This window comes from Hippopotamus amphibius, chromosome 8, assembly GCF_030028045.1.
Source record: "Hippopotamus amphibius kiboko isolate mHipAmp2 chromosome 8, mHipAmp2.hap2, whole genome shotgun sequence".
NCBI classification, from domain to species: Eukaryota; Metazoa; Chordata; class Mammalia; order Artiodactyla; family Hippopotamidae; genus Hippopotamus; species Hippopotamus amphibius.
Window position 1 is genome coordinate 103910162 of NC_080193.1, and position 26923 is coordinate 103937084.

The 26923-nt window shown below is 39.9% G+C and overlaps 1 protein-coding gene across 6 annotated transcripts in view; it reads right to left on the reverse strand.

Annotated features, from left to right (window-relative positions):
* The window catches only part of LOC130859640 (aldehyde oxidase 4-like), a 77597-nt gene that overhangs the window by 31350 nt on the left and 19324 nt on the right, over nucleotides 1-26923 (reverse strand). For 2 of the 6 annotated variants that reach the window (XM_057747224.1, XM_057747223.1), the window contains exons 3-15: nucleotides 25732-25828; nucleotides 22980-23088; nucleotides 19234-19360; nucleotides 16279-16340; nucleotides 13791-13874; nucleotides 13109-13189; nucleotides 11295-11439; nucleotides 10956-11048; nucleotides 9094-9245; nucleotides 7773-7866; nucleotides 6583-6692; nucleotides 4278-4462; nucleotides 1729-1891 (exon numbers count right to left, since the gene is read on the reverse strand). In XM_057747224.1, the coding sequence (XP_057603207.1) occupies nucleotides 1729-1891; nucleotides 4278-4462; nucleotides 6583-6692; nucleotides 7773-7866; nucleotides 9094-9245; nucleotides 10956-11048; nucleotides 11295-11439; nucleotides 13109-13189; nucleotides 13791-13874; nucleotides 16279-16340; nucleotides 19234-19360; nucleotides 22980-23088; nucleotides 25732-25828 (1502 nt within the window). The remainder of the gene's footprint in view (nucleotides 1-1728; nucleotides 1892-4277; nucleotides 4463-6582; nucleotides 6693-7772; nucleotides 7867-9093; nucleotides 9246-10955; nucleotides 11049-11294; nucleotides 11440-13108; nucleotides 13190-13790; nucleotides 13875-16278; nucleotides 16341-19233; nucleotides 19361-22979; nucleotides 23089-25731; nucleotides 25829-26923) is intronic. The other 4 variants (XM_057747225.1, XM_057747226.1, XM_057747228.1 and 1 more) reach the window with 4 other exon arrangements.

Consider the following 26923-nt stretch of genomic DNA (forward strand, 5'->3'; position numbering starts at 1 on the left):
AGTGACTAGCTTGGAAAAACATGCAGAAATAGGTTATCCAATTTATTCTTCCAGATATTAGATACCAGTTCTGCTGGGAGAGAGCCCTGAGCTTTGAGTTCCCTGGGCTAGTACTGTTTGAAAAGGTACATCTACTTATGCACACGGAAAAGCGAATGTTATTTCCAGGAAGTGAAGACTTCCCTTTACTTTTGAATGGGTGGAAGTATGTTGCTTCTAAATGGAGACTGTGCTTTCAGATCCAGGCCAATCTTCTGGGCACATATCTCAAAAAAGCAACTGAGGGAGTAGATAAAAATTAACCTACAAGGATGCTCAATTACAGATTATTTGTGACAGTGAAGAAATTAGAATTAACCTAAATATCCAACAACAAGGAAATGGATAAACAAATTATGGTACATCCATAAAATACAATATTCTAAAGACATTAAAAATGATTTTGTAGCAATGTATATACTGACATTGAAAAATTCTCATGAAATACAGTTAAGTGAAAAAATGGGTTACAAAAGGGGCTATGTACTGTACTATGCTTTTTTCTTATAAAAAAAGAAAAGTAAAAAGAAACATAAAAGTATATATTCCAAATGTTGAGTGGCTATGGTAGAATTACTGGCTTACAATGGATTTTAAAAAATTTTGCTTCTCTGTATTTTGTATTCTTCTAATAATGATAGAATATATAATTAGAATATGTAATATGTAAAAGAATATATAAAAATTTAAAAGACATATTTAGTAGGTTTTATCTAATAATATATTAGATATATATTTATTATATATTGATGTACTGATTATATTATATAATACAGAATAGAATATACAACAATATATAATGGAATATTATATCACTATTAATAAATAATATTAAAAAATGATTTAAGAGGGCTGGCTGAACTAACAGAGTAAAGCTCTCAGCCATAAAAGTGGGTGTAGTAATTTGCCATTTTGGGGTCAGCTCATGGTTTATCAAGGGGACACACACTCATGGATCATATTCTGAGAAACAGTGCTGTGGTGAACATTTTAAACTAGGTTATGTAAGAAAAAAAAAAGCCAGGAAAAAACTAGAAACAACCTAAATGTCCAAAAATAAGAAATAGCTCAAATAATAGCACAACTAACTGTAAACATGCCATGCAACCATTATGTCACGTTGTCACTGGAGAATATTTAATGACATTGAAAGATGTTTATGTTACTAAGTGAAATAAGCAAGCAGTACTAAACACATATGTACTTGTCCATAAAGAAGGGTTTAGAGGGATACATAATTAAAATATGAAAGATGGTTATGTACAGGCAATGGGATTACAGATGATTTTCTCTTCCTTTTTATCTTATTCATATTTTCAAGATATTAAAGTAGGTCTTCTTTTAATAAGAAAAATTTCTTTGAAATAGAAAAATATTATAATTTACTTACTGAAGGCTCTTCATTACTATAAGTCAATTTGATATTGCATATTAGCATTCGTCACACCAATTATAAGGCAAATGGAATAACAAGGGTGTCTCCTTCTCAGCTCAGGAGTGAAGGAGGGCGAGGGAAGGAGAGAAACAAGAAGGGCCAGGAGGAAGCCGTTGAAGGCTGGGAAGCGCCACCCTTAGGGGCCCACACTCGACACCCTCCGTGCATTATCAAAACTAGGCCGGTGAGGTCCTTCATGTGCAGACTCACGCCCAGAATGCCAAGGCACCCAGAGACCCAGAGAAGTCAATTACCATTTTATTCAGTCCTCGCCTCACTTTGAGGTAGAATTTGAAGAGTAAGCTGATGATGAGGGTTCGCCTATATTCTACCATGCCATCCTCAGCTGCTGGCGGGATGTAAATCTCATCCAGGACCAATCTGCAAGCATCGCTCAGCATTTGGTCATCCCATTGTCTAGTAGGAAAGAGTGTAAACATTTTACAGAAGAGGCAGAGACAGACACTAATCTAATAGAGCAAGAAAAGATGGAGGGCAGCCTGTATCCATCTTTGAAGTCTACACAAAATATCCTCAGATGTCTCACTAGCTTTCTTTAGAATCTGATTTAGTGGTTCCCAAATTTTCCTATCAAGTCCTCCTTTATTAATATTATTTTTAAAATTTTAATTTTTAATTGAGATATAATTGACATATAACATTATGTTGGTTTCAGGTACATAATGTAATGATTCGATATTTGTGTATATTGTGAAATGATCACCACAAGAAATCTAGTTAATAACCATCACCACACATGGTTACAAATTTTTTTTCTTGTGATGAGAACTTTTAAGATCTAGTTTTTCAGCAACTTTCAAATATACAATACAGTATTATTAAGTATAGTCACCATGCTGTACACTATATCCCTATGACATTTATTTTATAGCTGGAAGTGTGTACTTTTTTTAACCCCTTCACCCATTTTGCACTTCATCCTCCACCCTACCCCACCCCACCCCACCTATGCAACCACCAATCTGTTCTCTGTATCCATGAGCTCAGTTTTTGTTTTGTTTTGTTTTAGATTCCACATATAAGAGAGACCAGACAGTATTTGTTTTTCTCTGCATCATACTTAGCATAATGCCCTCAAGGTCCATGCATGTTGCCACAAATGGCAAGATTTCCTTCTTTTATTATGGCTGAATAATATTCCATTATACACATATATTTCCTTGACATATTTCCATTCATCCATCAATGGACACTTAGGTTGCTTCCGTTGTCTTGGCCATTGCAAATAACGCTGCAATCAACATGGGATTGCTTATGTCTTTTGAGTTAGTGTTTTCATCTTCTTCGGATAAATACCAGAAGTTCATATGTTAGTTCTATTTTTAATTTTTTGAGGAACCGTTATAATATTTTCCATAGTGGCTGCACCAATTTATATTCCCACCAACAGTGTATAAGGGTTTCTTTTTCTCCACCCATATTATTTTTTGTCTTTCTGATAATAGCCATTCTAACATGTGCGGTGACAGCTCATTGTGGTTTTGACTTGCATTGTGATTAGTGATGTTGAGCATCTTTTCATGTGCTTGTTGTCCATCTGTATGTCTTCTCCGGAAAAATGTCAATTCAAATTCTCTGCCCAATTTTAAATTGGATTGCTTGTTTTTATCATTTTTAATGTCATAGCCTGGGAATGTTGATTTACCTCAAATAGCTTGGATGAAAAAACTACTAAAATCTGAGACTTTGTCTTGTTCACTGCTGTATCTCCAGCAACTAGACCACACGTGGCACATATACTACACAGGTAATGACTGGTAAATGACTGAATTACTGATGTTATTTGCAACATTTTTCACTAATGAAAATTTCTATATAAATGCTTTGAAAGCATTTATTTCAGTTATTTTAGTATCTGAGAAAAAACTTACACTAAGTTCTAATTGTTGACAATGACTATGATGGGTAGGTAAAAATTATTATAAAAGCACTAGTTATAAGAATTTCAAAAATTTACTGTCCAAATGCTAGAAATAATGAGAATGACAGGAGGAAGGCCAATTAAACTTCTGGAATATTTCACCTTCTTTAATCTCTTTAAGGACATCTTTAGTTGTCCTAGGACACGGTGTTGGAAACATTTACTTATTTTTCAGGTTAATTAAAAGTGGAATTTTGAAGATAATATCTACTTAGATTATCTTAGATTAATTAGTGCATTGATCTTATAGTTCTGCAACAAAAGAATCATTGTATCTTTTTTGTTTGTTTTTATAAATTTATTTATTTATTGGCTGCATTGGGTCTTTGTTGCTGTGCGTGGGCTTTCTCTAGTTGTGGAGAGCAGGGGTGGGGGGAGGGGCTACTCTTCGCTGCGGTGCGTGGGCTTCTCAATGCGGTGGTTTCTCTTGGTGCAGAGCACAGGCTCTAGGCGCATGGGCTTCAGTAGCTGTGGCACGTGGGCTCGATAGTTGCGGCTCGTGGGCTCTAGAGCACAGGCTTAGTAGCTGTGGTGCACGAGCTTTGTTGCTCCAGGCATGTGAGATCTTCCCAGAGCTGGGATGGAACCCGTGTCCCCTGCACTGGCAGGTGGATTCTTAACCACTGTGCCATCAGGGAAGTCCCCAAATCATTGTATCTTGAAGGAGGTTGGTTTTGGGGTGATTTTTATTTTCTTTGTACTTTTCTGCAGGGCTCAAATTTTCTGCACAATTATATATATGTATAAATATCTATCTATCTATATATTTATAATCAGAAAAACATTGTCCAAGTGCTATTTTCATTAAAATATTAAAATGGAAAGACTTGAGTTTCATGTTCCAGATGTGCTACGACATACCTCCCGATGAGCTGCCGGCAGGTTTGGCTTGCAGTGGCAATGGTGGAGCCAACACCTCCATAGAACATTTGAAGCTCCTTGATGGTGTCTGTGCCATCTTCAAAGTCCACACTCATACCGGCATTGACAATGGCAAAGGAATTCTCCTGACGCTGGGCCATGCGGAATCCTGACACAAAATGCCACTGGAAACAGGAAACCGGTCAATATTTAGTGCTTATCTCCACTGTCTGATGTACAGCAACAACTATGCTTGTTTTTTATAATGAAAAAGATCCTGTAACTGCTGTGAGTTCTCACACAGGTATGTCACTGAGTATAGAGCTGACTGTGAGCACTGCCCCTGTGCTTTATATGTATTAATATCTAATCCTCACGACACCTCTACTCATGTCCAATTTACTGATGAGGAAACTGAGCGGTTGAGTAGCTTGCACAAGGTCACACAGTCAGCAGCAGTGCTGGCCCTGAAATCCAAGCAATCTGGCTCCAGAATCTATGCTTATCTACTTTCAATTGTGAATCACCACGTGAGGCTTTGGGCAGGTGACTTCAACGGTTCCAGTTTTAATTTTCTTTAAAATGATAAGGTTTGGTTTGATCAGATGGTGCCTTGGGGCTGCTGAGAGGGGTTAGGGGACGATCAGGAGGTGGGGTGCCTCTCCCAGTGAACTACCTCCCCTCCACTTGTAATGGTTTTAGTTTGATGTTCTGTGTAAATTTCATTTGAATAAAGCATTCTACTGTTAAAAAAAAAAAGCTTGCAAACCATAGGACGAGTGGTCTCCAAAGTGCTTTCCAAGTTTAAATCTGTCATTCTAGGCTAAATTTCATTACTAGTGTGAAACACTGGAGCCGCAAAGTGGGAAAGCCTCTTTGTGTGGCCAGTGTCTTGGTGGGGGGTGGGGGAGAGATTAAACCCTACCATCATGGACCCTGCCAAGGATAAAACATTTTTGATTTGGAAAGCAAAGGTGATAAAGAAGTGCTTGAGAGACACTGATCATATGTGCTGTACCGTACTGATGGGTGGGGACTTTCCTCTCCATGCCTCATTACCTTCTCCTGCCTGAATTACTGCATTAGCCTCCTAACTGGTCATTCAAATTTTAGTCTATCCTCCAATCAATTTAACCTCTATCTTTCTAGTGATCAGTATTTCTAAAATGCCACTTTCATTAAGATTTTATCTTCTTTAAGTCTTCGGAGGTGGCTGTTTTCTGCAACACGTACAACCTACTTGATGGAGCAATAGATAAACGCCTGGCGATGGGGCCCCAACCTCCCTTCCAGACTCGTCTCACAGGCTGCTCCAGCCACCCTGTCCTGCTGCTTGGCCTCCAACCTACCATTCCTCTCAGCCCCCATTCGCATGAGACTGTTAACTCTTTGACTCTCTGTTTCACAGACTTAAAAAAAAAAACTGATGGAACGAAAATCCTGGAACGACCACCCCCTCCTCTCCACTGATCTGTGCTGACCTCAACTGCCTTCCCTCACACCTTTAACAAGACCAGGGTGGGGCTCTCCCTGTCAGCACAACTACTCCAGCTTTCTGTCCACTCATTTCCTGTCTGAGATGATTAGTGTTTTCCTATTTCTTCCTCTTAGACGTAGAGACCTTTGAGGACCAGACTCTGTGTCTTTTAAATCCTTGTAGTTTTCAGAGTTTAGGTAGTTAATAAATAAATAATTGTATTTAAAATATTTGGTTAATAAATATTGGTTGACTAGGAAGTATCTTTATGGTAATGAACTTTCCGTTTACCAGAAACTTGCTGTAGATGATGTTGACTATAGTTTAACTCAATCTTGACTAAGTTGCATCTTTGTTTGAAACTCCAAATTCATCTGTTCACTCAAAGAGCTCTCCTTCTGCAGGGCTAATGTACCCGTTAGGCAGAGAGATAAGGCTCATGGAAATGTTTTCATTTCTTTTAAAATCAAAAGAAAAAAATGAGTATAATAGTAATGAATATATAACACTCAAGGCAGCCTGGATTATATTTATCCTTAAGCTGACATAGTCATGTATATTTTTCACTTTATTTTATCTTTTATGGAGGAATGGACTCAGGAAGGCAAAGTGCCTAGGGCCCACAAGGTCATACCGTGGCCCCGATATGAAAGCGAATCTGATGGTCACCTGGGAATGCACCCCTTCCTGTGAGCAGTCCCAGAGGGCTCCCTGCAGCAGCTGGCTGGGTATGGAGAGGACACCTCTCCCTCAGAAGCCTGTCTGTGACCCACTGCTCAGGGTAAGCTGGGCTTCTCTGGGGTGGGCAGAGGGTCAGGGAGCCCTTACCTGAGTAGAGTGCGGAATATACACAGATAAAACAATTTCTTCCGACTTGAGGCTGGCTTCAGGTGAATTCTTGAGGAAATGGCTATCTAATGGAATCTGCCGTTCTCCTTCTATTAGAGAAAATGACCTTGGTTAGGATGAATTTATCAAATTGGAGAATATTCCGCAAGGGACAGATGCAATGCATCTGGTGGAAAGAGAGTGCAGCTGGGAGGCAGAGATTTGGGTTCTCAGTCCAGCTGCCAGGCCTGGTTGGCTGAGGCAGGTTACGGAACCTCTGGGGCTTCCGGCTCCTCATGCAGAATGGCAGGGTTGGATCCGATATGCTCACAAGTCTTTTCTGGTTCTTATCGCCCATTATACACCACTCACAACATTTTGGCTTTGAAGAACTTTAAAGCTATTTGGAAACAACCTAGTACAATGTAGGTTCACAAATAGGAAATGGGTACAATGGTTACAGTGGATGTCACAAACCGGAAAACTGAGGTCCAGAGTCCAGAGAGGTTAGGCGACCTGTCCAAAGAGCTAGAGATGGAACGAATGGCAGAGGTGGGATGCTTGATATAGAGCTTTTTTCCCCTTACACAGTTTACCATACTCTCTTTTTTGATCCACCATAATTTTTAAAATTTGATTTTAATCAAAGAGAGGGTAACATAACAATAGACCCGTGAATGACATGCATTTGTCTTTATTTCTTTAAGTTTAAATCATTTTCTCTTGGCAAAGCTCAAGCTATCTTTGACTAAAGAAGAGAAGTAATGAGTAATATGCCCCACAAACTTGATTTTGTTTAAAATGCAAAGTACTATAAGGAAAATTTTCACCTTTATGAAACTCTGAAATGAAATATTCCATAAGTCTTTAAAATCACACATACATCTCTCATTAAATTTTCCTTTAAATGCTTTGATACTATAATTTGGACTGCGCATAAACGTGGCCAAATAGTTCAGAAAAATTGTCAGGTGCAGTAACTTATCTGACGTACCAAATACAGAACATCTGGAGAACAGGATGATTGATCTCAGCTTCATCCTTACATTTGAGGTAATGTAGATATATCCTGTATACATTTGGTGAGTCTAGGTTAGATATATTTGGGTTCCTAGTTCCTAGTTTGCAGAAGACACTACATAACTGATGTGATAATTATAAAATAAAATGCCTAAAGCTTGGCCTCTTACCTTTAGATATCAGATTGATGGTAGCATTTCCTGCTGCTAAAATAGGATTTAGGTCAGAAGACTTAGGCCTGCTCACAACATGTCCTCCTAAAGTCTAAATAAAAAAGAAAAGATGTCATTTTTAAAGCTACGCTTAGTTATCTGACAAATAAGGAATTATGTATATAGGGATCTTGTGTAAGTTTTAAAAATTCTCTTCTTTGCTTCCTAGAAAGATCTGGCAAACTTTGGGGGCAGCTAAATATAGTCAGAAAACACATTGTGCAAGATTTCCACCCCCTGAATCCAGTTCAAACTTATTGCTTGAGAAAATGTTACTTTTCCATGCTCAACGAGGAGAAAAATTGCTTTGAGAACCGACCTTGGCATGAGTGTCCAATAACATGGGGAAGAGTGGAGACTGGAGCCTGAGGAAACTCTAAAGACCCAGGATATGTGGATTCACATTCAGAGGCGTGCTGTGCTGCAGTGCAATACAATTCTTCTCCTTGTCTCAAGCCGTCAACAAAGCTGCCTCGACACAGCCTTGAAAGAGGGCCTCTGAGGGCAACTAAGGGGGCAAGGTGATGTCAAAAGGAACAGCGTGGTGCCGAAAAAGGGACAGAAGATGCAGAAGGTGAAAACATATGGTGGATTCTGAGAATCGACAGAAACCGGGCCAGAGACAATCAGGAGAAATGCTCCACCAAATCCTGCTGAACTACCCACGCTGTGTGGAGTGGATAGGAGTTCCCACCAACTACTCTTAAATCTTAAATAATGAAGAAACCTCAACAAGCTAGAAAACTGGGGGACACATAAGATAGACATCCAAGATACACATTTGGAAACTGACCTCAGTGCAGAGGTCTAAAAAGGAGAACTAGCCAGAAAAGAGTATTTTGGAAATGCAGGCTCTTGTTTACTATACCTTGGATAAGACATATTTCATAGACTGTTAGAGCTGCACATGATCTTAGAGACGGTCCATTTGGTTGAACCTTAATTCTTAAAATGAGGAAACACTGGCTTAAAGAGGTCAAGTGGCTTTTCCAGGATCATGTCACTCATAGATGACAGGCTGGGACAAGAATTTAGGCACAGACTCCAGTACCATAATCTTGTGATATAGCCACTTCTCACTTTGGACACACACACACACACACACACACAATGTGATACCTCTCACTTTGGGCATATACATACACACTCACACCCACCTTGTAGAGACTTGTTTGACATTAGCTTGAGATTCTTCTTCAGGGTGATGTTTGCTAGACTGAAAAGAACTGTATGCCTGTGTATAAATGTGGCTTATTTCATATAACATTAGAGAACATACCGCCATGTTCCTAATCTGAGCTCCAGCAAGCGTCCTCAGATGCTTCAGGAGAGCACGGTAGGTCTTTGTCTTCTCCTTTGGTTGCTCAGAAACAATAAATTGTAAGGCATCATTCAACTGGGCCAGGCTGTATCCTGCACCTATTGTCACCCCTGGAAGTAAGGTAGTGGAATATAAACTTAAAGTGGATGGCAACAAGATGTATAGGCTGCTTGGAAACACTTTCAAATATATCTTCTCTTTTCATATTAACATAGAAAGACAGAAACCAAAGATAATGATATTTTTGGCAATTTGCTTTATTCTCAAATATTAAGTACCAAAGTTTTTTCTCCATCATGTATACAGTTATATATGCCTTACATTTTAGGACATCTCAACCATAGATATCTGAAATTCATTACTTTGTTTATTCCCAATTTAGTGCTTTCCTGAATAAATTGATCAAATGTGAAATTTTCAGCCAAGATCCTATAAGACTTTTAAAAGATAATTATGCAAAGTGGGAGTTGACCTGCAAATCTGCATTGCCCATTTGCCTTTTTTCCACAGCCATCTCTTCCTGTTGTTCCTTTATCAGAACAAGAACAGACACCTGGCTGAACCTTGGGTCAATTTCATTTGCCATGTGCTTACAGGGAGTGCTTTGAGTAGTGATGTCATCTAGTTTATGCATCCTCAATGGAAAGCGGTGAAAAAACTCTTACTTTTTTTATGTATAGAGCCTTGATACACATATGGCTATACAGTTTATCTGTGGTGTTAAAATTTCATGGAGGGATGATTAGAGAAAAAATGTCTATTGCTCCTTAGAGAAGCAATAAGTAAAATATTGAGAAATATTGATCTAGTACTACAGGCTCTAGTCACTCCACCTCTACCCCACCCAATCAGGTTCCTTCCTTCCATCCGTCCCCTGTTCAGCCTGGCCTCCCCTTGCTCCACCTATTTCTGTGGGTTCATTGGTATGAACTTTCCAACAGGCAGAAAAAATGAATGGGCAGACAGAGACTGGCAGATCAGAGGGGAAAGCAGACAATTCTCCATTTGATTTCTGTTTACTTATTTGAGATTCACTCAAACATAGGATTTTTAGCTCCTATAACCTATTATCCATTCACATGCTGAGTTTGGGTAGTGGACAGTGGGATATGTGTCCCAGACAGCCCTACTTGGTGTATGATGAGGAAGGAGTTCTTGACTAGGAGTAAGAAGACTTAGGATCTAGTCCTGACTTCGCCATGTGTTAGTTGTGTGAAGTTGGGAAGTTACTTAAGCCCTTTGATTCTATATCTTTTTTAGGAGAATGGAGATTCCAAGGCTACTGCTATGTCTACCTCCCAGGGTTGTTGTGAGGATCAAAAGAAACAAGAGATGTGAGATCACTTGATAAATTGTGAAAGGAGTGTAAAAATAAATAAGGTGGTTGTTTACAGTTAAATTTTCAAATCTTGTGGCCTACATCTTTTCTCTCTTTGGTGACTATGTACTTATGTAGGATAAGCTTCAAGCAAATTCGTGAATCAGGGAGTAATATCAGGCAAGAACCTTTCCTACTGGCCAGCCAATGTCTTGAGCCTTCTTATTCAGTCAACCTCTCCATATCTGGCTGAGCTATGTGCCATCTTCCCACCATTATGGCTTCTATGACGATGTAGCACATAGTGACATGGCTGAGTGGGTCAGTTTGAAAAAGCTCATAGAAGACACATATAGGTGCTCACTAAATATTTTTGAATGAGTAAATGAGGGCAGATATTCTACGAAGTTCTCAAATTAGCCCAGTGCATGTAATTGATTATTAACTGCCCACTAGCAGCCAATGGTTACATCTTATTTGAAAAAAAAAAAAAGGTGCATACCATCATCTGTGTTGTCCACAAAATATAGTTCCGGAAGACCAAATGGAGATATAAAAACTGGATGAAATTCATCTCTGAATTTAATGCTGGGTCCTTCAGGAGAAAAGCATTTAAAGCAATTAGGAAAGAAAGACAATGGGTGCCAATATACGTTGCTGGCTGATAATTCAGAGTGAAAATTACAAGGCAACGCATTTGCAGAAGAAAACAACAAAACATTCTAAAGGATCATAGGTATCCACTAATAAAAATGAATTGCATTTATGGAGAGTTTGAAAAGAGACACAGACATTTGGGTTACCTAATCTAGACTAAAAAACATGTCTAAAAACCACCTACCCACTGCAGTGTTCCCCATGATGAGGGGAGCTTTGGGGAAACTGGTTTTCAGATCCAGAAGATCATTCAAGTTTACAGGGATGATCCAGGTGGTCCTCTCCCCTTGGAACATCAGCCTTCTTTTGTTTGGATCTTCTGCCATTCTCTACAGGGAAGCAAAGCCAATAGCCTTTCAAGTAAGGCTGTTGGAACTACATGACATAAATGTATCTACTTCTCTGGGTGTCCAAGTGGCCTGCTGGTCATTTTAGCTTTCTGAGGCAACCTAACTTTTAGGTATCAAGAAAGGATGGCCTTGCTTGAAACTACCTAGATTGATAAGATCTGTGTTAGCACCATTGAATAAACATCATAATAAGTGTCTGTCCATCAACAACTGCATAAAGAGTACAGCAAACTCTATATTTGTGAAGTGAGTGCGCTAAGAGGAGGCAGCATAGTAGAGTGAAGGTGTCTCAGCCTGGAATTAAAGGGCCAGGCTTCTTGTTCTAGTTCTGCCCCAATAGTGGCTCAGAGGGGCCTCTCCTTTGGGGATGAGATTTTCTGGGAGGACAGAAATTGCTTATAGGCAAAATTATCCTTGAAAAAAAAAATCTCTTAAATCATTCACCTGGTAGAGTGTAAATGGATATTTTTATAATTCTGTATACATATAAAAATACATATTAATGTATTTACATATTAACATATAATGTATATTAATATATTAAAAATATATATCTTTATCTACATATTTATATCTATATATAATCTTTGAATACTAGGTATGTCCAAGTTCACATGCTCTGAGGGGTGTGTAGATGAGACAGGCTGGGACCTGGGACCCTTTGCTGCAGTGCTGCAATGCTTGCACCTGGACACACCTCTCCTTGAGCAACAAAATACAAGGAAACTATATGGGACAAAATATAACTGCATGCGTGCGCAGTTGGGGCAAATTCTGGACGAAAGATACAAAGAGACCAAAACCCCAACCGCCACTTCTGAAGAGCCGGAAGCAAAAGCAGGGTACTGCGCAAGCCGCCTGCACACACCACCACCTAAGGAGGTGGGGGGAGGGCAAGCCACCTAAGCCACCACTCTGGGCTGACCCTTGGACACACCCCTACCCTCTCCCCGTGTAAGGAGCAAGCTCGCCCTCCCCTCGGGGAGCAAGCCAGCAAGGGAACCTGTTGTTGGTTCTCGTTCCCCTCTGCTGCAGCAGGGGCCCCACTAAAGCCTTGCCTGAATTTCTTGTCTGGCTTCTGATCAATTTCTATTGATTAAGGAGGCCAAGAATCCTGGTCGGTAACATGGGGACTGAGACCTTCTCACAAGCAGGCAGAATCACATCCCTCATCTCGTGCTCTCGCCAGGGCACAGCCATGGAATAGAATGATGGGCCAACCACATTCTTTGTATTATTCTAGCTTTCTCTCCACTGAGTTGAGATTACAGAGGTTAATAGTAGGAATAACGAAATTCCATGATAATAAGCATCATCTGATTTTTACTTTACTAGTTTTACAAAATGCCTTTGACACATCTCACAGTGTAGCTGCGTGACCTTGGTTAAGTCACCTACGCTCTCTGAGTTCAGGATCATCGGTCAAGGAGGGGGTAGACCAAAGCATCTCCGTGGTCCTGGCAGCACCACTCTCCTAAGCTGTCTGTTTTACATGATTCACAGTGGAGTCGAACATGTTTCTGAAAATGCGTTATGGTATTGGACACACCTCCAACTTTTAATATCTAAAACTCAGTAGTCTCACAGTGTAATACAAAGATGCTTATACCACATCATGTTATAAGACAACAAAAGTAAAGTGTCTTACTATCAGTTCAGGAGGGAATATAGGTTCCTGAGTTGGATCCAAGAGCTGGAATTCTTCTTCGTTGTACAGTTTGGTACATATCTCAACAAAACAAAACAGAACAAAATACAAATGGAACTTCAGAGATGCTGAGAGATGTATAAGAGTCTCTAAGAGTGAGACTTCAGAGTCAGAGCCTATACCTCTGACATTCTGGATATAAAATGGAAGTACCAGAGCCACAGGGCAGCCCTGGTGGAATTCTTCCCACCCTCAGAGGACCCTGATGGTTTCTCTGGCAGATTTGCTGGGCGCTGGGCTTCCTCTTTTGGTGTCAGGAATTGAGTTTTAAGTTTCTGTGCTGGGTGTCAGGTATCATGGGCAGAAGTTTACTTGCCATTAGCATGAAGATGCATCATGGCTTTTTTCCTCTGCCGTGCTCACTGGGGAGTGGGAGTGGGGGTAAACCCAGATTAGGGTACAGAAAGTTGTGACGCTTCTGAAGGAAAACAGCCTTCTGCGGTGACTGGCCTCGTGAAGGTCATGGGCTTGCTAATTTTGGGAGCTTTTAAAGGCTGTTTATGTCCTGAATTCACTTACTTTATACTTTACTCACTGAAAAGAATAGAAAACTTGAATAACTTTGGATTGATGTGGGTCTTTTTCAGTCAATCCCAACTGAAGTAGAATATCAGGTACTTACTTTTTCCAGTCTATTCGCAAAAGACTTCTCCTCTTGATCCAAGCAACATTTTCCTGATCCTTTCATTTCACAAACAGTTGATTCCTTAGGAAGTAATACAGTTTATAACAAATTCATTGGTTGATTCTTTAAACACCAACCAGAGTACCCAGCAGTGCCCAGGCCCCACAGGAGCTACGGAAGAAGTAATAGGCTCATCCTTGCTCTTGAGGACTCTGTAATGGGGTGGGGCACAGTAGAAGTTATTCTATCACTGAAGGATCAAAGAAGTACAGGGAGTGTGCAACCATGCCTCCTGATAGGGCCTTGTAAATGTTGTCACTGGAGTCTCAGGGGAGATGACGGGGGGTACAGGAGGGTGGGTCAGCCAGTTAAGGCTTCCTATTAGAAGTGAGGTAAATGGCGTATAGCTATAAGGTGGTAACTAGAAAGCCCAAAAGCTGGCTCTCCATAATAAGGGTGATACATGTGTATCTTTAATGAAGTCCTGGGAGGACCAACTGCTTCTAAGATTTCCTGTACACAAATATAAATAGACCGAAAACCTGAGTTTATTTAGATGTTTTTGGAGCTATTCTGAAGTATTTGGAGGGTTCAAGTCTCAAGACGTTGTGCCTCAATTTTCAGGATGTTTCATGCAGACCCAAAGTAGTGTTTTTGACCTGAAATCACTGGTCAGTTCCTGCAGCTCTCAGGTGAATCTCTGTTCTTGTTCCCCCTTTTCACATGCAGACATAGCCCAAGGGTCTGTGGCAGTTTGGAGACCTGTGGTTTGTTTGGCTGTATACATGGAGTCAAGGAGACCCAGGTTCTAGTTCCTGCTTTAACATATACTAGCTGGGTTGAGTTTGTTAAATTAGGAAATAAAACCCATCCTCAAAAGATTTGTTAGATTTAACTATGTGACAGGTACGCATATTATCTGACACATAGGAAGTGCTGCAAAAGTGGTGGCGGATATTTTTACTAGTTACTAGTTAGTAACTAGTAAGTTAGTAAGGTCCACTAGTAACTGTCCACAGAGTTCAGAAAGGACTTGGACTTTGAGACAACATTACACAATAAAGGGACTAACTAGTGGCTGAATGTGGGGACCCAGAGTGAGTATGACAAAAATATCTATCTTTGTATAGATTTTGTCTCCAGGAAAATGGTAATAGGTTGAATCATATGAAATTGCTGTTTTTGTGAGTCAAAATGGTGGAACATTGGCTGTGCATATTATCACAACATAAATAATATCTTACCCAGGATTTAAAATAAACTACCTTGTAGTCTGTAAAGCTTTTTGAAATTCTTCATTCCTGGCCTAAAACTAGATCTTTTTTCAAAGATTTTTTAGTATTTGGAATTAACTGGTATACTTTGAATTGTTTTTGGTCAACCAAAATTATATAAAATGAATTTTTACCATTAAAAAAATGGGTGATGAAAAACACTGTAACTGAAAACTTGTCATGAGGATGTCTCCTCTTGATATTTAACTTTCTGAAAAAGAACTTTATCTCAAAACAACCCCCCCCACACACACCATATACTAAATCATTCTTTTCCAACTTCCTTCATCCTATCTGATTCCTTGATCTTTCAGCATTGAAGGTGATTTGGATTTCTTTCTCATGGCATCCTTTATCATCTAGAGATTATGAATCTGGCAATCTCCTTCCCGAAAGTTATCTTTCTGGGCCCATATCTACCACACTGGTCTTGGTCCTCATTCCCTCATGTGTGTGATACTGCACTAGACCATGCCCTCATCCCCACCCTCTCTTTCAGGCTTATTCTTCTTATAGACAGGTGCCAAGAATTTTCCTTTAAAATATTGTTCTTGTGTGACTCCTAGCTTGAGAACAGACAATGACCATATATTAGGTATTAGCTTTAAGCCTAAATTCTTTAGTCCCAAATAATATCTTTTTACTCCCTAATGCTTCAGCCACATCAATTTCTTAGTTGAAACTTGGACAACTTTCTTCTTCCTACTTCCATACATTTTCTTACTGGGAATTTTCTATTGGCCTCTCTTCATCCATCCACTTATATCACTTCCTTTAAGACCTAGCTCAAAACTCTCCTCCAAAAAGTCTCTTCTGTGTCTTCCCTTCCCACTCATTAATTCTCTTTAATCCATGTTCCTCTAAAACTTATTTACATGATAGAGAGGATATATTGAGCCTTTACTATGTTGTTTTTCAATTATGTGTTTATTGCTTTTTAGTCTATATTTCATTTTCTTCAATAGACTTTGCATGTCTTGAAGTCATGGACCATATACTTTACTTCTAAAGATAGGCCTAATTTAGGGCTATAAACAAGATAGATCCTAAAGGTTTATTTTAAAAAATACCAACAGTGGCATTTAACAACCTTCAGTGGTTAGAAAAGTCAACATGGGGTTATTTTAGAGATATTATAAAATAGATAATTTTATGCAAAGGTTTATTAACACGCTAAATTAACTGAAAAAATATTTTTTATTATAACTTACCACACAGAAAGTTTTTCCACTTTCTACAATTGGTCGGTATCCAGTACAGCGGCACAAATTACCTGATTAAGAAGAAATCAATTTTTTAAAGAATGATATAGAGATACATTGCAACTTGTGCTTCTTTTCAGTGGAAGAGCTATATTAGTAGTTTTTTACTTTTTGTTTCCCAAACCAGCAAAATGACTCTTTGAAAGAGAGATGTTCTTCAAAATTAGATTACACTTGTGATTACATTTTCCTCCTGAAATATCACAAGTATCTCTATAGTTTTTCCCAATCAACTCTTCTTGCCTTATTTCCCACCCCTGCCCTAACTCATTTAACCTGCACCCCCCTCTCCCCGCCCCCGCATAACATCTCATATGTTAAGCTTCTCTCACATAGTCTCTTCTGCCTCAAATGTTCTCTTGGGGAGAGTGTGTCCATTTGTCAGGGCTGCGGCCCCCTTCTCCATGGGGTCTGCTCCAACGCCCCAGCCAGAGCTGTACACTCATTGTCTGGATCCTTCCGCAGGCCTATCGCTGACTGTGTCAGAGTAGGGTCATTTATGTGCATGCCTCATGTCCCTCATTGGCTCTTAAGCTCATGCAGAAAACAAGGACTGTCTTAGATGTTCCTGAATCCTCCCAGTACAGCAAACTAGGTGTTCGATAAGTACCTGGTATTGTTTTAATTAGTCAACATTTCAAAGTATGTTGGAAAGGGTGATGAAACCACTGTCTTTAAAAAAGTATATTCAAATTTTGAAGTCAGTATAAATGATATTTATGAAGAGGTTTTAATAACATGGGAAAATTCTTATGTTATACAGTTAAAATTGTAAATATAATATAAAATTGTATACATAATAGTCACAAGTATTTAAAATAAGCCAACAAAAACTATGCACAGAAAAGACTGAAAGAAAATAGAAGTATCTGATTGTGATTGTCTCCGAGTGCCAGAAAGATGAATGAGTTTTTTTTTTTGCCTTTATTTTTTTTTTTCATTTGTCATAATAGGAACGCATTATCTTTATGATAAAAATAAATTTAAGATTATTGTGTCCAAATACAGTTTAGACATTTCAAAAGCAATGTATATGTGTGGACTGGGCAGGTTTAGTCAGCTAGAAGTAAAGTGTTGTGTGGAAACTTGATACCAGTGAGTTATGTGGAAAAACTGGCTAACAGGTTTACTCCTCTTTTTAATTCAAACAAGAATTGTTTAGAAAGAAACTACATGCACAAGAATTTGGATTCAGATTCTATATTTTATCTCTCCTTTTGCTAAGAAGAAAGAATATAGAGGTGTGTAAATTAAAAATCTCTTTTTGGAGTAAAGGAGCTGAAATATCTAGAACATAACTGCATGGCATGAAATCGAAGTATTTAAGAGACAATAGACACCTTCTCACTGATAAAATATAAAAAAAATTAAAGGCTTGAGAGAGCTAGTATCAGAGTTTTTTGGTTTTGTTCTTTGCCACATAATCAGTGCTAAGCCCAATAAAGGCCCACCAAGAGAAACTAATAGCACCCATTGCAGAAATTCTTCTGATTCTAAGGGGGAAAAATATGAAAATTCAAAAATGTTCTTTCCTTAGTCTTGAAAGGGAAAACAAGATTAAATGAAGTGGTGACACATCGGCTGATCATTTTAGAAGGTGCGTGCCATACCTAATTGCATTCCTTTGAATTTTATTTTATTGTTTTTCTTAAAATGTGAACATAAAGGTTATCAGTGTGGCTAGCATTTATAATTCTGAAAAGAGATCAAGTGTGAACTGAAACATACTCTCCAAGTTATCCACACCTAGAATAAGGTTATCTATATAACTCAGCCAAACTGTACAGTGCCATCTCCTGGTGGTTGTCATGGGAGTTATAGGCATAGAATCTGGGAGGAAAGAATTCATCTCTATGACTGTCTGTGCGTATTCAAAGAAACATACAAAAAGTAAGGCAAATCACAAGATCTTTGCTTTTCAAAGCTCTAAATATCTCATTAGTATGGATTATTTTATTAAAGAAAGATTATCTACTGTTCAAATCTATTCAGGTTTAATTAAAATTATGAAACCATAGGCCATAGTTTTCATAGTATTTAATGAGAAACTGAAAAATGTTGAGTGTAGAAGTTGATGAGAGAGAAGGGAAAATATTAGCAAATATTTATATTCTAGTTACCATAAAATTTAAGTTGAAATTTTAGTCTGTATCTTTTCATCATAAAACTGAATTTCTGTGTAGGTTTGTTTATTGAAAGGGACAAAAGCTTTCTTATAAGCTTTCACAGCTTTCCTCTAAGGACTAGTAACCAGTTACCTTGAACCTAGTATGTTTGTTACAGAAAACTACATTTGCTAGCATGCTGTTTTTTGGTAGTAAATTGTGTTTGTTTTTTAAATTTGATAGCTATTTTGTCATAGGAGATTAAGTTGCTCACCAAGCTTATCTGTGATAACTAATTGCTGTCTATGGCCTCCTTGATATTATAATGAACCCAACCAGAACATAAAAAGGTGAAGTCTCTGAAACTTATCATCTTTGTAAAATTAATTTTAGTAAGTAGAGTTAGTGAATGATTCTAGCGGATTAATTTAAAAATAAACCAAAAAATCTCATTCTTCTACACTGGCCAAATTTATACTTTTGGAAATATTGTATTAAAAGTGTTAGAAACAGCCTATCTGAATGCCTTTGCAGAGTGATAACAGGCTCCATTAAGGCAGAAAGGTTTGCAATGAAACCAATATTGCCCAATTCTTGGCATTAATGCTGACAAAATGAGGGCAGCCCCTCCTAGAAAGGACGTGGGTCAAGGTAGGGCTAAAGAGGCCTACATGTTGGCCAGGTGCCTGGAACCCCAAAGCTGTGCCACAGCTTCTCTCCACGGACCCGGGCCTCCTTCCCTCATTACTTGGGCACTTCCCACTGGCGGTCCTGCCTGCTGAGGGCCGAGAAGCCTCACCTCCAAGAGCTTTGGTTATCTGCTCAGGGGTGGGCTCCGGGTGGTTCCTCAGCAGCGTGTAGATGGACATCACCATCCCTGGGCTGCAGAAGCCACACTGTGTGCCGTGACACTTGGCAAGCCTTTCCTGGAAAAAAATGGTATGTTACTTACAATTTAAACCCCTTGTTTCCCTACCTTGGACACCAGAAAGGAGCAAAGCTTACATATTTAGCTTTCCAGAGGTAACTGCAAGGTTAAAGGTGTCATTCTGGAAGAATAATATTTCCATGTCTTGAAATCATATGCTTACCTACCCCCCCTCCTCTGCGCTTAAGAAAAGCCTATTGGCATGTATTAATCGAGTCACTTCACTCTCTATGGTTTCTTTACCTGTGAAATAAGTATAGTGTACGGAAAAAGTAAAACACTTTGAAGTCATGTTCATGTGAGAGTTGGTCCTTACTGTACCTCATTAATTGTGGGAACTTGGATGATTAACTTGTATTTTCTTCATCTTTAAAATTAGAATAATAATGGTATTTATTGCACAGGGTGGTTGTGAGAATAAATGAAAGAGTATATACAAATCATTTAACAGTCTCTGGCAAGTAAATTTCATCCTCTTCTTCACCTATATTACAGAATTTTTGATGGAGTAAGTGACAAAAATCAATACAAATGCTTTGAAAGTTGTAAAGTGTAATTTAGTAATGTTGCACCATTTATATATTTAATTTATGCACATTCAACTTTATGCATTTAAACCCAATGAAACAATAAAAAAAGAGAGTGAGAGATAGTATGAGAAATGACAATTTACTTTGACCATTCTATACAAAGACTCAATCCATGAATAGATGGGAAACCTGACTCTGTGGGTCCCACTGTGTGTATCCTGTCCCATGTACGAGGGTGAGTCAAAAATTATCTGCACTCTGACTGTAGAATTTATTTTAATTAACTTTTAGAAAAGACAAATACATCATTTTTTGACATAATCTCATTGCTTTTCAATACACTTTGTCCATCTGTCAGCAAGCTCTCGTATTCCCTCATTAAAAAATGTTTTAGGCTGAGCTGTGAGCCACAAATGCACTGCTGTCTTCACTTCTTCATCAGAAGTGAATCTTCATCCTCATAGGGCTGCTTTCAGGGGACCAAAGAGGTGAAAGTCTGATGGAGCAAGATCAGGACTATAGGGAGGATGCTTTAACACCTCAAAATGAAGTTTTCGCAGAGTGTCGACAGTGTGGGCAGAAGTGGGCGGACATGCACTGTCATGCAAGATCACAATGTCCTTGGATAGAAGTCCTTTGTGTTTAATGTGAAGTTTAGGTTTCAGCTCTGTCCACACTCTGCAAAAACTTCATTTTGAGGTGTTAAAGCATCCACCCTATAGTCTTTTTTTTTTTTTTAGGCTTATAAAATTTTATTTTTGTTGGTTAACATATACATTTTACACTTAGGAAGAGGTGTAAACTCTGACATCTGAAACATCCATCAGAAAAGAACATCCCTGAGGCACCTGCGCAAGAGGCATCCTCCCTATAGTCTTGATCTTACTCCATCAGACTTTCACCTCTTTGGTCCCCTGAAAGCAGCCCTATGAGGACGAAGGTTCACTTCTGATGAAGAAGTGAAGACAGCAGTGCATTTGTGGCTCGCAGCTCAGCCTAAAACATTTTTTAATGAGGGAATATGAGAGCTTGCTGACAGATGGACAAAGTGTATTGAAAAGCAATGAGATTATGTCAAAAAATGATGTATTTGTCTTTTCTAAAAGTTAATTAAAGTAAATTCCACAGCCAGAGTGCGGATAATTTTTGACTCACCCTCATATCTCTCAATGAATTGAGAATGCTTAACTCACTGGCCTCAGCATGATTCAAATGTTTTTAAATAAACATTTTTCAAACAGCATGACCGTTAAGATGAAAGCCAAATACTTCATCTGTGGCTCAACTGAAAGGAAAGACACTGTTCTAATGCTGGAGGAAAATATGGCTGTATTGATTTACTGCTAGAAGCCCAGGCGCTTCAGATGTGTCGTATAGACCTGGCTGTACGTGTGCTGGTAAATGTCTAATGACTGGATCTCTGGGAAGAAAGTCCTTATTTGTAGTTTCTACCATTTTTAGTAATATAAATACTTCCACAGAGGCTGTTATCAAGCTTCCAAGTGTGAAGTCACTGAACGTGGATCTGGGAGAGAAGCGCAGGGGGATATCTTTACACAGTACTTTCACCATGTAGCTACAGTAGACACAGATGGGCTCAAGAGCGTAGGCAATAGAAAAATGTGATAAAATAATCAGGAGATGATAAATGCTGCTATTTATCTACTTTGTTTTTAATACTGTTTGCTTATTTTTAAGTTTGTATATTTTCATTTTTATTAAATAGCTGTGCTCAAAGACTGGCTCACAAAATCTCTGAACATTTAACAAACGGCTCTCACACGCCAGTACAACTCCGCTCCACAACACTACTGAACTATCAAGTACTATCAGGATTTGAGAGGAAGAAATCTGAGAAGCTGCAGCATTAGATTGCTTCCGTAACTGTTAAGGTAATGGGCCAAGTGTGGTGTAAGATCTTAATAAGATCAAAAAGTCATTAAATTTTTGGTTGAAAGACATGCATTATCACCAAGTGCGCATCAATGCAACACACTGTCAGAGGAAGCTCTGACCCTCCGTGTTCTGAACACAACCTTCTAGGGGAAGGAATTTCAAGGAGGTTATGGTGATCCATAATTTTCTTTATTCACCCTGCTTTTAACACTTAAGCTCTGGGTCTTCCCTGGTGGTGCAGTGGTTAAGAATCTGCCTGCCAATGCAAGGGACATGGGTTCAATCCCTGGTCCAGGAAGATCCCACATGCTGCAGAGCAACTAAGCCTGTGTGCCACAACTACTGAGCCTACGTGCAGCAACTACTGAAGCCCACGTGCCTAGAGCCCTAGAGAAGCCACCGCAATGAGAAACCTGTGCACCGCAGCAAAGAGTAGCCCCTGCTCGCCACAACTAGAAGAAAGCCCGTGCGTAGCAATGAAGAACCAATGCAGCCAAAAATAAATAAATGATAAAATAAGTAAAACAAAACAAAAAAGAAAGCCAAAAAACCTAACCTCTGATATATAAAAATAACACTGCAATTTCTTTTTAAAGTCCTATAAGCTTTAGTAAATGCTTTGTCATTTTAGTTGTGCTTTATTGTAGCATGCTGTCCAGCTACTCATGAGACATTTGGGGAGCATGTGAGGAGCATTTGTATACACAATTAGCCTCTTATTCATAGCTCGGTAATTTTGAAATATGGCAGACAAGTAGTATCATCTATACACTTCTAGTTTCCTATCTCATTTTCTTCTCAATAAGACTGGACTGTCCTTGTTTTGGTTTAGGGCAAGGATGAGTCTGAGAAGCTAAGATATATTTTAAAATGAAGGAATCTTGGTTTATACGCCAATCTCTCTCTCTCTCTCTTTTTCTGGCTGTGTGGCGGGCATGCGGGATCTTAGTTTCCCGACCAGGGATCGTACTCATGCCCTCTGCAGTGGAAGCGCGGAATCTTCAGCACTGGACCGCCAGGGAAGTCCCTACACACCAGTCTCTGAAAAGATGCCTAGCTATGAAGCACGAAACCTCACAAAATGAGAGTTTGAAAGCACAAAAATTTCACAGTTGGTGACCTAATTGGAGTACGTTAGATTATGTAGGATGCCTATACCAACATCTGGTCCCGATCACATTGCACTCTTACCTGCACAGGGTGAATCCTGGTTTTGATGCTTCCTACACCTTCCACTGTGGTGACAGCAAGCCCATACAGAGAGCAGATGGGCACCAGGCATGCTGTAACTGGATAATGGCTGCGATGGGATTTTGTAAAGAGAACACATTGGAATCACAGGAAGTGGGTTATATAATCCAGGGAGTAATTTCAGTCTAGGAAGAGTCATGAGACTGTATTTCCCTGAGAATACAGAGAACATTAGATATAAAACCAAAACTTTTTGGAAGTGTTCAAGAAAGGACTTACATATGGCTGGAGTAGAATGGTAGAGAGAAATGGAAAAAAAGAACCGTAAGTTTTGTGCAAGACCTCCAAAAGACCCCCATTCCCCATTTATTTTTTTCATTTCAGAGAAAGAAAGCCTTTTACTCATCATACGATGATATATTGACCACCATGGGGTAATTTACCCCAGTAATTCTCAACAATGCAAAGTTTTTAAAAATACAAAAACTCTGGTTGCATGCTAGCCTAATTAAAGCAGAATCTCTTGGATGCAATCACTCCATCACTTTTCAGAGTTCCTCAGCTGACTCCAATGTATGGCCAAGTTTGGAAGCCACGGGCTTATGCCCTTGTCTTGACCCTCTCTCCCACACTAGAGTCTGTATTAATGACACGGCAGATGCGGCTAGAACCAGATTTTCATCTCACTGATTGGATATAGGGTCCAATTTAGTCTCTTGGAAGAGTGCTTGGTGTACAGAGCAAGAGTGGATCCTGAGTTCATTGTGCATTTTTGTGTTTCGTGTCCTCCACAGTCCCCCTCCCCCATTAAGTTTACTTCCTCTTAATGTTATCTCTCCCTTTTCTCTCAACTTTTCCAGCGTTCATTGCTCTCCTGTCTTACCCTTATGCCTCATCCAGGAAATAGAGGCATGAACAACCTTCACTGCCTAGCCCACCCCTACTCATTTATAGCTACAGTCAGCCTCACCCCCATTCCAGGCCCGGAGGGTGAGGAACCCCCCACCTCCTCCCCTGTGCTCTGGACCCCATCTATTCTTGTCTCCCCATGGACTTGCTCCATTATCAATCGCCCTCCTAACCTCTTCTTTTCTAGGGTCTCATTTCCCTAAATTCCCTTGAATTTAGAGTAAGTTCAAGTGTTTGTTATGCAAAAAAAAATCCCCAAACCAATGTCTCTCTCCAGATAATAGCCCATCTTTCTCCCCCTCCTTTTTTTTTTGACATACAATAAAATGCATATATTTAAAGGGTACAATTTGATATTTTCTTCTTATTAGTGATGCATGTATGGCAGTCCTAATCTCCCAATTCATCCCACCCCAACACCCCCCGCTTTCCCCACTTGGTGTCCATATGATTGTTCTCTACATCTGCTTCTCTATTTCTGCCTTGCAAACGGGTTGATTTGTACCATTTTTCTATATTGCGCATATATGTGTTAATATACGATATTTGTTTTTCTCTTTCTGACTCACTTCACTCTGTATGATAGTCTCTAGGTCCATCCATGTCTCTCCTTCTTAGTCAAGTTTCTTCAAATGCTGCCCACGACTTCCTGGCCCTCCAGTTACTCCTGTGCCACCTGCACCTTGCCTTCCAGTCCTACATCTCTGCTGACAATGCTCTGGGAGCAATCTAATGGCTCTGGGCCACTTCCTGGGGTTTCATACTACTGCACTTCTACCGTCTTGGAAATCTCTCTTCTAGATGCTCCTCTTCAGCTCTGGCTGCTCCCTCTTGGTCTCCTCTGTGGGGGTGTCTTTCTTTGCCCATCTCCCTGTCTGTTGTTCTACAGTGTCCTGCACTCAGAAGCTCTCCTGTGGTCCCTGCTATATTCCAGACAACCAGGGCTGAAAACCTGACTCCACCACTAACTGGCCCTCACGACCTCGACAAGTTATTCAACCTTTTTTGCTCTGTTTCCTCTTTTTTCAATATGAGGGATAGTCGAGCCTATCTCAAAGTTGTTTTGGGGACTGAATATGATAACCTATGTAAACTACTTTGAACAGTGCCTAACATTCAATAAATGTTACCTATTTTTATTACCACTGTTAGTATTTATGCTGATAATGTCCGATAAACTATAGCTCTGGATGAGACCTCTCCTCTGAGTAACAGACCTGTCTACGTAGACACCTGTGAACAGTCCCTCTCTGGTGTCCCGTAATTACTGCAGTACAATGCGTCCAAAGCTAAACTTACCCCCTTTCCCTCCTCTGCTTCTCATCTTCCTAATTTGTGAGCAGCATCACCCACTGACCTAAGACAAAAACTTGGGAATCGTGCTAGACAACGTCCCCACCGCATTCAATCGGTGAGCAGATTTACATTTTAGGCCAAGGTGATGCTGACTCAACCACATAGCATGATTTGAGGTCTCACTCAGCCCTTCCCGGGGAATAACTCTTCTAGTGTTTGTTGACCTAAATCTTCTGCCAGGACAATGCATCGCTTCTTTGTGTTTAAACCATTCTTGCCTGGCCCCCACTCTGAGATCTCCTGTTCCAAGCAAAGGAAGTATTTCTACAGTAATAGAGAGCGTGGCCCTGAGAGACTGGCACACAGGACAGATACTCTGATGGGAAGAAAGTCCATGGGAAAGATCTGGAGCTTGGGAAGTTGCGGGAGAGCAGGCCTGGAGGCCGTGTGAGCATGATGGACACCTGGAGAGAGGAGAGGAACATATGGACAGGAAGTGGAGGCCCTGCATTCTTTCCAGAAGTGCTGGGGCCAACACAAAGGATACCGGATCTTCTTGGTCTTGGGGTCGTATCTTGACACCATGACGGTGCAGGCACCGCAGCCTCCTCCCCCACAGCCATACTTCGTGCCTGTGAGGCCGACTGGAAGGAAGGGAGTCAAGGAAGAGGGGCCCAGGCCGCTCTGCGTTCCACACGTTTCTTCCTCTGATACTGATAACAGGTAAGTTGTTTTTTGGAATCTCCTACTAAGATTTCTTGCTTAGAGAGTTGTTCTACTTTTTGCATATAAATAAGCTAATTGATGAAAGGTAAGAAGAAATCCCTACAGACCCACATCATACTGCTTTATCTGAAAACCCTGGTGCATTTCTGAAGGCAACATTTTCTGGGTTTTAGAAAGATAGCACGACAGCCCTCCAGGTGGGGCTAGGGCGACACCTTGAATCAAACACTCGTGTTTCTGCAGTGAGTCGTGGCTGTTCACACCGAGGGGGACACGTGAAGACTACAAAGAGCCTCATGCCAGTTAGATCAGCGTCTGCATTCAAATGAGTATGAAAAAGCCTGTTGAGTTCAGGGTTGTGGACGATGGATTCTGGACTTATGTTATGTTATTGCTGTGGGGGTGCTGGGAGGTGGTGCATGTGTAAAACTTAGAAACCCCCACAGGGAAGTTTAACTTTCCCTGGTTTAGCAATGTAATGCTTTTACTTTCTTACGGAATTAGAGACTATTAATTGAGTAATCTTGGCTCCTGAACCAGTAATGTCAACAACCTCTGTGTACTTCTTCCCTGTAAGATGCTGGCACATTTCCACAGAGAAACAACAAACAATATATGTAAATCCTCTGCTTTAGGTTCTGTTAGAATCTACTGGAATTTGCTTGGGACATTTTCTGGGTGAGGTTTAAAAAGGATTTCATGGGTGCAGATTACAATTGCCTTGGGTGCAGGTTGAGACTTATTTCATCTTGGAAGTTGCTGCCCATGAAGAGGTAATACCAGATCAGGACACCTTGGAGTAAAGAGATGAGATTTTTTGCAGAGGTTCAGAGGGGTTAAACACCCACTTCCTCTGTTCTTTGGTCTCCAGTCTGAGCCAGCTCAGGCAAGTCAAGCTTTCTGCTTTTAGGCAGAGTCATGTGGGTGATACCTTAGTGAGACGGTGCCATTGACTGGAATGGAAAAGGCAGAGAAACTCTTTCTCTTTGCCTTTGGTGTCCTGACATTTCCAA